This window comes from Styela clava, chromosome 14, assembly GCF_964204865.1.
Source record: "Styela clava chromosome 14, kaStyClav1.hap1.2, whole genome shotgun sequence".
Taxonomy (NCBI): Eukaryota; Metazoa; Chordata; class Ascidiacea; order Stolidobranchia; family Styelidae; genus Styela; species Styela clava.
Window position 1 is genome coordinate 12,197,704 of NC_135263.1, and position 13,134 is coordinate 12,210,837.

Genomic DNA, 13,134 nt, shown 5'->3' on the forward strand with positions numbered 1-13,134 from the left:
GCAGCTGCTCAGACAGATGTTCAAGCAGGGTTGTAAACATTGCCTCGTTTTTATAGTTTTGCGTGTTATTCGTCAGCTGTCAGTTTACGTTCTGTTTCCAAAAAATAGTTGTATAACTCAATTTTCATTATGCCTGATATGGTTTATGTGAGCTTTCAGCTTTAGTTTAATTCTGCAATTGCAATAACGATGTGATTAACTACGCTAAAATTACTGAATTAGATATCAGTGGTCCACCTGTGAGCGGCAGGGGGTCAGATAATTTTTTAATAAAATTGATGGTTTATAAATTTTAAAAGTGAAAAAAATTTCAATAGTAAAGTACGATATAGGGAGAATTTTTTAAGATGTATCACAAGTTTAAGTAGAAACATATTGTAGGTATATTACATACTGACAGACTGAAGCGGCACCCTGTATTGTATATATTGAATGGTAAAATAATGCTGCCCGCTTGATATTTATTTTACTTTCTACAGTTCAATTTGTGTGCCTCACTGAATGAACTGATGGCTCTACATCATCATCAGTACGTTGCCAAGGGCTTAAAATCTGGCAAATCATGGGGCTTTTGTACTTAGTAAAATTGTTGGCTTTTTCTGGCTTTTTTATGTCTTGATTTGGCTTTTTTTGATCGCTGGGGTCTGGCAACCCTGATGACAGTTCGTATACGGTAGTTTGAAGGGCTCTATTGCATCACTGTGACGTCGTAGTGACGTAATTTTTTGATGGCGTAGTCAGGTGGGGGTTAGGATTGACGGGTGAAAAAATTGTTATGCTGTTATGCTACGCCCACTAGAAGTACGTTAGTTACAAAACTACATGAGCCCCCAACATAACAATGCAGCAATGAGCATACCGGTAATTTATAGTGAATCATATAAATTCTTTTACTGTTTTATATTTCTATCCTATATCTGATTTTCTAAAATCTGCAGATCTGAATATAGGATTATGGTTCTGACTCCTGGTTGAGTCAACTAATGGAATAATTAACTTACTTGAAAAAAAGCTTCACATGTCTGTATGTAATGAAGTAATAGTTTGGTTTGAAAATGTCAGTCATATTTAGATGCTTTAAATTACTTTTTGTAAATTTCCCCTTTTATTTGAATAAATTTATTTTGCTTTAAAATTGTGAAATTTTTCGCTATACAATTTAAACTATATATTTCAAGTGCAGTTTTAAGTATTCTAGGACATCTGCAGCTGCCGCAAAACCATGACGGTATTTCGATACCATGGCCGCTACGGCCAACCCTATGGCGACTGACTTTTTAGCTGCCACAAACCAATGACAGGCTGTCGTTACTGCGGCAGCAAATTGAAAACCAATGGCAGGTAAAATTTTAAAATCCAGACTTAGATTAGGAACAAGAAAAATCGGTTGTTGAGAATCTTAACACGCTACCATATTTTTACAGTCATATTTTATGCCCATTTTTTTCATGATAAAAATCCACATTTTTCTTAATAGTCCTATATTGCTTACATCAATTAGCTTCAATTGGGAGGTAGTGTAGTGGTTACCTGCAATGGATGTACGAGTGGATTTTGATGATATTGAAATTGCAGAAGATGCTGGTGATTCAGATATTTCAGAGGAATCACTCATTACTGTTCCTGATCCAATTGTTGTGAAAGGTTCTGGTCACTTGACAGTGTAAGTATTTGAATTACGGTAATTGAAAATTGACAGTAATAATTACTGATTTTTGTGCAATGTGTCCAACCTTCACCAAGATTTCGAGATTGTAATTAAATTTGTATGAACTTACAAAAGTATATATTTATATTGACAGATTTGGTCTCAGCAATCGATTTGAGAATGAGTTTCCTGGAGCTTTGATAGGAAGAGTGAGTCACCTTTACATAGAGTAGTTTTTTGTGGTTTGTTCAAAACTATGCCATGATTCCCATCATTTCTTTACAGTGTTGGTATTAAACCTTTTAAAGATTTGAGTGAAATAATAATTGATTGATATTGAACATTCAACTTTCCAATAGTCAGAATTATATACACACACAGCAATGCAAACAAGAAGATATCTTGTGTACTTTGTACTTTCATTGTATATGTACTCTTCATAGTTCCAACTATAAACTCTTAATATAATTGATAGCATATTAACATGGTGATTCCCGATCCGTATTTCATAGTGTATTCTTTGGACATTGTACATGTACATCCTTGTTGATATAATGATTGACGACTATTGCTCCGAACACACATCGTAATATTAATCACATTAATACAAAATATTGGATTTAATTTAATTGGATTTAATTTAATAAAGATTTCTAATTTTGTGTATTGGTAAACTACAGTATGTTAAATATAGGACAGGAACCGCCATTACCTTTAATTCAAGATGACATTAACAATGTATGAAATAGCTCTCTTGAAGGAATCAGCTTATAATCCAGTGGTTCTTAAAGTATGGGTCGCGACCTAAACATGGGTCGCGGAAGGTTTAAAAATGGGTCGCGACAAGGTCGTCAATCTAAGACAGGGGTCACCAAACTTTTTTGACCGCGGGCCGGACATGACTCAAACTGAGTTGAAACGGGCCGGACAAATATTTTTGTCAATGCAATACAATAAATTCACAAAAGTTGGGAAATCCATTCAATTTATTCAACAATATATATTCTACATTTCTGAAGACTAGAATATTAAATTCTATATATATCGCAGAATATAGATCGAGAACATCCTAGGAAAACAAATATACAAGATTTCTATATATAGACGACAATCCTGAGTTTAGCTGTTATCAAAACGTTGCACGACTACGGACGGACGACGGATTTATGTGGACGTGTGTATTTCTTTCCTAACTTGATACGTACCAATTTTTATGAAGTTTGTACAATCAGAACATCGTTAATTATTACCCACAATGAACCACTGTCAAACTAACATGCACATGCACTAAAATGCACATTCGACGTTCATTTTAGCACAAAGACGTAAACAGTTTCGTCGAATGCACGCGCCACGAGTGCATCTTTCGCAGAAAACGTTGCCTCCCTGTAGAAAATTTTAGCCTATTTTGTCACAGCTATTTCTTAGACTAATTTTTCATTACTACTATTAAAACTACAACTCCTAAAGAGGAAAATGATGATTGACTTATTTGATTCATACTTAGATTTCCCAAACACAACCAGAAACTAACGAATAGCATTGAAAATGCGAAAAGGACCATTATTACGTCTTTTTTGCATCTTGCTGATTGGCCAATGTTACGAAATAAACTAGGAAGACGATGCTCGAGAAAATATTTCTTGGGAAAATATTTGGCCATTTTTGCGTGTTATTGCGGGCCGGATAAAACGACGACGCGGGCCGGATCCGGCCCGCGGGCCGTAGTTTGGTGACCCCTGATCTAAGAGAAGAAGGAGGAATTTTCAGCTTTCCCAATGTTTCAATTTAGCTTCTAAACTCTGGTATTTAAAAATAATGAAATAAAAAATTTCATTCACGGGAAGAACTGTCTTGAGCTCATTGTTACATCACAATTCTGATATGCCAGTCACGTGTATTATTTTTATGGTATCGGTAACCATGCACGTCGCTTGTCGTTGTGTTGACCGCAAGGAATGTCGTCTTATTGGATTAAAATAACCAAAAATGGGTGTCTTTTTGGTTTATGTAAATTGTAATAGACGACGCAATGAAAAAGCTCGCTTCTCGACATTGGATTATTCAATATCTAGAGAAAATGTGACTTCATTTCGAGGCACCATTTACTGCGAACGAAGCAGTGTGTGCACATTTGGTGAGTAAAAAGTTGTATATTGCAAGAGATACCGAAGGCCAGCTAGGATGTCGTGTTTGCGACAGACAGCGGACGTCTTTTCTGCTACTATTCGCGACAAGGCACTTGTGCGAGCGAGGATATTTGGCACTGACGGTTATCAAAACTAAGCTCGCAATTGCCTCGATACCCGTGACAACTTGCGTATTGCGTTAAGTAAAATAGAGCTGTGTATTGAAGATATAATGAAAAGGAAATTTCAGTTTCATCAATCTCACTGAGTCAATGGACTGTTTCTAATAAATAGTTGTCTGTATTTGAGTCAAACTGTACTAACATTAAAAACACATTTTGCGTTATTTAGGATTGGGTCGCGAGTATTCATAAAACTCAGATTTGGGTCGCGCTCGAAAAAGTTTAAGAACCACTGTTATAATCAATGTGTAGTCATAGTGCCTCTGAGTCTCGATAACCCAAAGAAAATTTAAAAACATAATAAACTATCAATCTTTATTAACTTCTAAAATTTGAAAGCAATTTGTTTAATAACCAAGTGAAGCAATGTTTTTTTAAAATAACCTTACTTCTATTTGTTTACTTTGTATTTAGAGATTCAAAAACATTAGCAGCGAACTCTTTCAACATTTTTTTGACAGATTGCTCCAGAAGAATTCCGGGCCACAGTCAACAGAATAAACTCAATATTAAAGAAAATGGTTCCTCTAAATTTCAAATGGTTGATTATAGGATGTCTATGCTGCTGTTGTACCCTAGGATGTTCTGTTTGTCCTGTCGTCTTCTTGAATAAACGATCAAAACTTGTCATCAGAAAAGCATTAGATCATGAAAATAGGCAATTATATCATAAGGTGGGTTGGCTTGAAATATTACTCATAGACCCATCTGTACTTCAGCTATATAAGTTATTGATGAAATATATGTTCATATCATTTTTAACTTGATTTTGTAATTATGAGACTTTTTTACTTTATATCTGTTATTTTTGGAAGGGCCATGAATTTGCATGTTCCACATTGCTTACTTGATAAATTACACCTTTGATTAGGGGATCATTTTTTATATGGCTCCAACTAAGCTGTATTAAATGTGCTTTCCAAGCATGGATCAATGATCAGCAATGTACAGAGCTCAATTGCAATAGGTCGGGTGGAAGCCTAAAGCGAGTACTTGGACCATTGGATTAAATATTATTAAATTCAGGCAGTTGTCCAAGATCGAAAAGCCTTTCGTTTTACCTTGTAAATTATAAAAAATAGAATATTAATCAAACCATGCATTACTATGATATGCCATATTCCAATATATTATTTTTAAATATATCCATCACAATGGTTTCTATATGTCAACAGCTATATTCCCTATACACTTTTCATCCCATATGACATGCGATCTAATACCCTCTAGTAATCAAATGTCCCATTCCTGAAATTATACATTCGAATTACGAGTTACACTTCAGATAGAGACAATTAGCCAAAAATCAGTACTTTCTAATTCATTAATAAAAGTTGTGTAAAGAGATATGGAATCCCAATATTATTATTCATTTATCAACACCTTCCCAATATTGTAATTAAATATACAAATACTCATGACTTTTCAGTATTGATTATGTAATAATATTGAACTTATTGATCATTATGTTCTGTGCTTATAATCCTGTAAAGTAGATTGATCGAATTTAGATTTTCTGTGATGATTTTGTCCCATTAATAATTACTATGATTGGGATAGATTATGCTGGTTCTTTTATGCATCTTAAGTTTGGTGAAAGAATTTAGTTAAAACAAGATTCAAAGTAATGATATTTCATTAATTAATAAAAAATTAAGGGTTGAAGTAATGAATTTTTAGTAAATTAGTTATTTCCAAACTGAAATATGGATTAATGTGAAAATTATTACGAAACATAATTCTAGAATTTCGAATTTTACAATTATGGTTGGCAATGGTAAGGATTGGTGACACTAGTATTATATCATATGGGTCGTGTGATACCTAGATAGCCTAACTTTAACCCTTTCCGTGCGGTGGGCACGTATACGTACCCACGACAAAACTCGCTAGATTGCGGCGGGTACGTTGATGTACTCCACTGTTTTATTTAGCAATCGGTCGCAAACTGTTGGTCTAGTTTTTCCGGGTTTTAGTTTATTAATAAGAAGTCTTCTTCGAGATTAACATAAGCGACGGTAAATCTCGCTTTCGTTTACCATGGGAATTTTATTTGTGGCGGAACGAGGGAGTGTTTTTGAAATTTATGCAAATTTCTGTGTTTTTTGGGTGGGAATAGAAGACATACAGGTATTATCCCTTCCATCTACCAAAGTATTTTGAGTTAGATAACGAAATTGCTACAGCAATATTATGCTATTGTTTGCCAACCAAGAAGCGGTAACAGTAAAGGATTTAGCGAATATTTCTATTTTTTATCACGGTTTGAAGTATCAACACCCAAGAAAAAAATATGCCTTTTTTCTATCCGGTTTGTAACTCAGACCACCCCTTTAAAAAAAAAAATTTTTTAATTGCCAATTGCAAGCTCTTTAAATAAGCTTTCCAACGAGCCGTCAGTGGGCAGTAGAGGATCATTACTTTTTCGTTAGTCGATCGATTAGTTGTGGGGGTACAAATCCATAAAGTCGGCGTAGCAAATACAATTATTTAATAAAAAATAAAAATCGCATGGAAAGGGTTAATATAACACATTATTCACAAGAATCACAACAGAAGCACCATTTTCATCTAAATGCATACCAGTACTATTGTCTATTGTATAAAAACATTCCATTTGCAATTGGTAACATTAAATGAAATTCATAATATTATACACCAATAACTATTCTTGATTATGGTAGACAGTAGGCTATAAGGGTATATGGATTTCTGCTTATTGAATTATCTAAATTTAATTTCTGTTATTAGAGTTGTTAATCCAAATGAAAATGATATGCAAATGAATTCTAATTTTACACAAACATGATATGACAATATTTATGTAACGTGCAGAATATTTGTAGAAATAGAAATTTGTGATTGATTAGTTAGTTTTTCAGGTAGAATTTGCTTATTGCTTGCATGTGTTTTTCCAAGTATAGTCTCTGTTATTTACCACAAATCCTTTGTAAGCTAGGCCTATCATTATGATTTGATAAAATCAGTATAAGATGAAACAGGAATGGCTAAAATCAAATAATCTACTGTTTCGAATCGATTCTATAGCATTTTTTTTGAAAAGAGAGTATCGAAAATATTCTTCGTCAATGTTTATTCAATGAGTGTAAATTTGAATAGCATGAAACTTGACGATCAACACTGATTTGATTGAATTTTTTTCAGATTTCAAAAATTGAATAAACGCTGTCTTGCTCACACTGTGAGACTTTAACTGCTCAAAATGCTAAATTTTCGAATAAAACTATTCTTAGATGTTCCTGAACTTAAGAATTTGTTTGTTTAGGACATCCATACATGAATTTATGCACCTTATTGCTTATAGTATTCAATGATTTTTTTTTTTTTTTCAATCTAATTAGTTAGATAGACCAAATGTGAAAATTTCCCTGTTTGATATTTTGTTTTGTTGCTGTGTTTCCTCATTTTTCACTTTATTTTTTATACTTTAGCTTGGTCTTCATTGGAAATTATCAAAGGAAAGACATAGTAACACTGCAATGTTAGAATATGTAAGTAATTAATATTATAAATGTGTGAAAACTTTTTTACCCCTTTTCTAGAAGTTTTGTACAAAAATTAACCAGTGGTGAAAAAAATGGTTTCTTTATTTTAGTTTTATGGCCAGTATGACTGATATAAGACAATACAACGAGGCCTAATAGCACAATAAGCTAGATGTTACAATTGTGCTTTTCGTCTCACCACTGGTTTATGTACAAGAGGAGTAAGCACTGGTTGAAATATTGTAGAGGAGAAAATATGCTAGACTCGAGTGTTGCTGTACTCCTCTTCATCACTGCAGGGTTGTTTATGCTCCCACTGATTAGTTATGGCTTTCTCCCCCGCCCAAGTCCATGCACTATAAACTGGTAGATTAAGTATTCCCTCCTCGACTTGCGACCTGTCTAATCCTTTCATCTTTCCCCTCACTAGAGAATAGAGATAATGACAGAAATCATATCTTATCTTTATTGCTAATATAACTTTTTAATCACAAGTTTAATGAATGTTTGGAAATGCCAAGAGTTTTTAATTTATGGTGTTGTCCCCAGAGAATTGTATTTGCATATCTCATAAATATATAAGCAATGTCAGTTATCAGCCATTGATGCACAGAGATTCATTCCACTATGCTTTTAGTAATACTGAATTTTTTTCAGTTTGGAATTAGACATCTCAATTTATATAACACTCTAGTTGAGTTGATGGAAATTAGTTTTATTTAATTTAAATGTCAACATATCGAGATCAAGGCACTCACCACTAGAATGAACATAAATGTCTAAATGGAAATTCAATTAATCTTTTTTATTCACTTTGTTACAGGTTCTATTGATAGAATTTATACCTAAGATTCCAGTTTATCGTCCAGACTAAGTCCATTTGCAATCTGTACTTTTGTAAGAAGCTTACCTAATGACATTGAAAATGACAGAGGAATGAAATTCCATAAAAATCATAGTGGATAAAGTAAGGATGATGGATAAGATACAATACGTAAAGATACAATAAGAAGGAACTATCTTACACACACAATGTTGGGTACTCTCGTAGTGTGTGTACCAGGTTAGGGTTAGGCCATAATTTTATTCCGATTTACCTTGTTTTAGTTCTATTACGAGTTTCGGGTACTGTCTGTGTTAGCCAATGATTATACCCCCTGCCCATAGGTTTCAGTCCCTTTACACAACTTGATCTAAAATAGGCGAGCAAAATTAGTTACCTCCATAATGGTACACACATTCCTTGAGCGCCCAATGTTATACTTTGTTTATGTTTACTACGTCCTCATTTTCGTCTTATTTTTGTTTTATTATATTGTAGCGTCTGTGAAAGCTTGGTGTGGTTATCTGAACTAAAATTCTTGAGTTATCTTTATGTCATTGAACTCTGTTGCTATTAGTTACATTCATTCTTTTCATTTGGCACAGTGAAATTCTTGGTTGTTCATTATGATGAAGATTGATTGCATATCTGCATATATTGATATTTTATGTTTCAAATTTTTCTCATTTTGATTAATACTTATTAATAGTACTCTAATTCTAATATATCCTGCAAGAAGCAAATTTAGTAGGAGGAGTTTCTATATCTAAATGTTCAAAATTTATTTCGAGTAATCGGGGTAGAACATTGAGAAGCAAAATTGTGGCCAATGTCAATTTTTTTCTTGTATTCATTTCAGTAACGGCAGATAAAATTAATAAAACTAAAAAACAGTCATTTCGAAATTCGATCGCTTATATGACAATCATGTAACTGATTCTAAAAAGAAGAAAAAGTTGTTCCTCTTGCATAGTTAGATAGATCATCTCGCTACAGTTTTCTGAATTATTAAACTGTTTTCCTCATTTGTTTATTTTCATAATTAAATTTTAACCTCTTTCTTTAATTTGAACTTATTAATATTGCCGTGGCACCTCCTTTCTCATTATTTTTTTCATCTTCATTATGTTTTTGATGGGAATTTCAACTATAAGTTTCACAGGTTTCAATTGAGTTTATCGTGACTTTGTCAAAGTGAAAATACCTTTAATATCCAGCATTATTTTACTATAATATCTCCTGGATTAAGTCCACCTAAATGCTTGGTAAGAGAATTTTCCTTTTTTTTCTGTCCTGTAGGTTGGTAGAGATAGATTTCTTTCAATTCTATTTTCTGGAATATGCTTGAATTTTATTTTTATCCTTTACTGAACCTGCGGAAAATTCACCAACATTTGCTAGTAATTGAAATGGGATTTAATACCAAACTTTGTCTCCAATAGATTTATGCTCTGTCTGCATATCTGTGTTCACTAGATTCAAGTACTAAAATTCATTAAAAGATGTCAGCCATTTTTGTTGCAAATTTTTTTTACATGAATATGGTTTGTATCTCAGTTGGCATCTTTGTTGGGTGTACTCTTCACCATGAGTACCCACTATTGTACCAAATTTTAATAATTTGTGTTGATCGTAAATTCGTAATTAATTTTTTACTATGAGGTTTGGCATAAATTATGATTTCTTAGCAAAAATAGAAAGGAAATTTTAATAATTTGAATTCCTAAGAAGACATTTTGCTTCTAACGGCACAAAATTTAATCCAAGCGGAAATGTTGCGTAGATCTCGTATAACAGCTAACATTGTTTAATGAATATTGCTTAAAAGATATAACCTTAGGACACTGTGCTTACTCATCTCCATCCCATCATCACTGTTTTTATGGTACACAAGTATCATGTTTATTTGAACGAAGTAAAAATCCTTAATATTTTGTATTAAGAACTAACTCCATATCCTGAAATAACATTATTTTGTAATTTTAGAAATAACTCAGAAAATTTGGCTTACTGGTAGTGGTAATTTCTAAAACAAACTGTTACCGCTGAACTAATAAGTACTTTTTCATTTGCCTACCTGACTAAATCAATTCAAGATTTCATTAAGTTACATACAAAATTAAAAAGGTTAAGGTTGTTAGATTAGTATTTTATTATTCACATATAATTGTTTTAATGCTGTGAAGCGTGAAGACACTCAATGGAGTTTTCGTGTCTTTGTGTTCTCAAAAATAAATCATAACAGTAACATCAATAACGAGCGTAATAAACTTTTGATATGCCCACTTTACAAAGATTGTTACAATGATTTGTCCCTTCATAAACCTTTGACCAATTTTATGTATTTCAATTGCTGAGAAGAAATCATACTCACAAAATCACCCCCCCCCCCCTCCCAAAAAAAGACAATGGATGGTCAGAGTCTAATTTTGTCTGGATGATAAATTTAATAGGGTAAATTTTTATATGTGCGGAACCTTCCATGACATATTTTTTGGTTGGTTTTCTGTGAGTGGATTTCCTATAGCACTATGATAAAAACTCTGCTTTCATCTTCCGGATTGCTTATTACAAAACTGAAGGCGTGCGAATTACTATTTTGATCATTTTCTTTTCTGGTCCTGTTTACTTCATTTGTTTATATTGGTCTCTCTCGTCTGCATTTATATTCTTCTGTTTGACACAATTTTGATACCTTTGCCAATACTCATAATTGAAATTCGAGAAATAACCTCTGTTAAAGTATCGTTAACTCAAGTAAAATTCCTCCTGCTGTACCTCTGATTGTAGAGTGATTTTGTACAATATTAGTTTTTTGTTCGGCTTACCACCTATTAGCCTCGTTAAACTCCTTCAAATTATTCCTTACAGTCACTGTTTAGGTTAATTAAAAAATAGGCATTCGGTGTAGATGTGGTTCATAACAGGGTGGCACCCAAATTGATGTTGATAAATATGGGAACCTATTGGTCTCTTCAAAACCCTGGTCTCCATCTATATGTCGAATGTACGTTATTTTCGTTCTTCTCTTGGAATGAAATCTTTGTTCGCGCCTGTATTTTGATGTTTTATTTTTTTTTTTAAATAAATTATTGAATTTTGTCATATTTGCTGTGTTATTGTTTGTTTCCTTCTCATTCGTAACAATTTTTCTCGACAGAAAAGTTGTGTGGTTCCACAGACGCAAATATAGCGGGAGAGGATTGTTGGACTCCTTTCCCCATAATTGATATGAAATATTCTCCATGATACGTGCACAAGAGCGTAGCCATCCCAAAATTTGGATGTTGGAGGTTTTGACGTAATACGACGCTACGTCGCAAAATAATTGGTAATTATTCCAAGGTTAACAAACTACCACCTTATATTATAAGTGATGGTAAGCAAATTTCTGATGGTACTGGCATTTGTGCTGCCCTGAATCATCATTTCCTAAGAGTTTGTCCAATGCGTCAAAAAAAAGTCCAGCTGTGAACAGCCACATGCATACTCTTGGACCAAGCATCAGTGAATCCTTTTTTCTTCGTGATACCATACCACTGGAAATTGAAAAACAAATAGATAAATTAGATAGTAATAAAGCTGTAGGTAGTGATGATATACCAGTGAAAATGTTCAAAATCGCCAAGCTTGTTTTATCGCCAATTTTATCCTCTCTTTTTAATCAAAGTTTTACAGATCATGTGTATCCAGATATACTGAAAATAGCTAAGGTGATACCGCTCCATAAGAAAGGGTCTAAGCATGATCCGAATAATTATAGGCCTATCTCCCTGCTATCATAAATTGCCAAGATTTATGAAAATATTTTATATCATCGTCTCAAATATTATTTCGATAAACATGGAACTTTGAGCCTTTCCCAGTTTGGTTTCCGAAACAACTATTCAACTGAGCTAGCCATAGCGCGGCTCAAAGAAATGATGATAGAAAATAAGACCAATAACAAGATCACATGTGCCATCTTTTTGGATCTTGCGGAAGCTTTTGATACTGTTAACCACCTAATTTTACTAGATAAGTTATATCATTAGGGCATTCGAGGAAAGGCATATCATCTTATTGCATCATAGTTAAGTGGCCGCAAACAATATGTCCAATATGGGGATTGTATCTCTGAAATGGGCCTTATTGAATGTGGGGTCCCCCAGGGTTCCACGATTGGCCCGCTGTTATTTCTATGCTACATAAACGATCTACCTTTGGCATCTACTTTTTATTCGACATTATTTGCCGATGATACTTCTCTGCTTAAATCAGCATCCTGTGGTTTAGAACTCCAAACTGTGGTGAATCATGAACTCCAGAAGGTCGATTATTGGATTAAAGCGAACAAATTATTCTAAAACAAAATTTATGTTGTTCTGTGATAAAAAGCATGGTATTTCCACATTTAGAGTTGGCATTGGCAGCAACGTTATAGAACAAACAAAATCCATTAAATATTTGGGAATTACAATTGATGACGAACTGAGTTGGAAGCCACATATTGCCGAGTTATCCAAGAAATTATCGCAAACTCTTGGAATATTTTACAGGTTAGGGCATATTTTGAAATCTAAAACACTTAAATTAGTATATTTTAGTCTATTTCACTCACGTCTGCAATATGGTCTGCTAAGTTGAGGCTCAGCATCAAGGTCTTCCTTACAGCCAGTCCATGTTTTGCAAAATAAAGTTTTACGAAGTATGGCATTTGCAGAGAAAGTTCGTGTAACTAATTTGCAGCTCTACTACCAGTATTAATTCCTACAGCTGTCTGATATGCATACGCTAGAAATAGCAAAGTTCATGCATCGGTATGAAAATGACCTTGTCCCTCCTGTTTTTAAACATTATTTCACCC

General features: G+C 33.5%; 1 protein-coding gene across 1 annotated transcript; it reads left to right on the top strand.

Annotated features, from left to right (window-relative positions):
* Nucleotides 1-1,414: 1,414 nt before the first annotated feature.
* LOC120340858 (cysteine-rich hydrophobic domain-containing protein 2-like) lies at nt 1,415-11,395 on the top strand. Its single transcript, XM_039409243.2, has 5 exons — nt 1,415-1,663; nt 1,803-1,857; nt 4,421-4,633; nt 7,412-7,471; nt 8,289-11,395. Exons 1-5 carry the CDS (start codon nt 1,536-1,538, stop codon nt 8,337-8,339), a joined length of 507 nt encoding a protein of 168 aa, XP_039265177.1. The 5' UTR covers nt 1,415-1,535; the 3' UTR covers nt 8,340-11,395.
* The last annotated feature ends 1,739 nt before the right edge of the window (nt 11,396-13,134 follow it).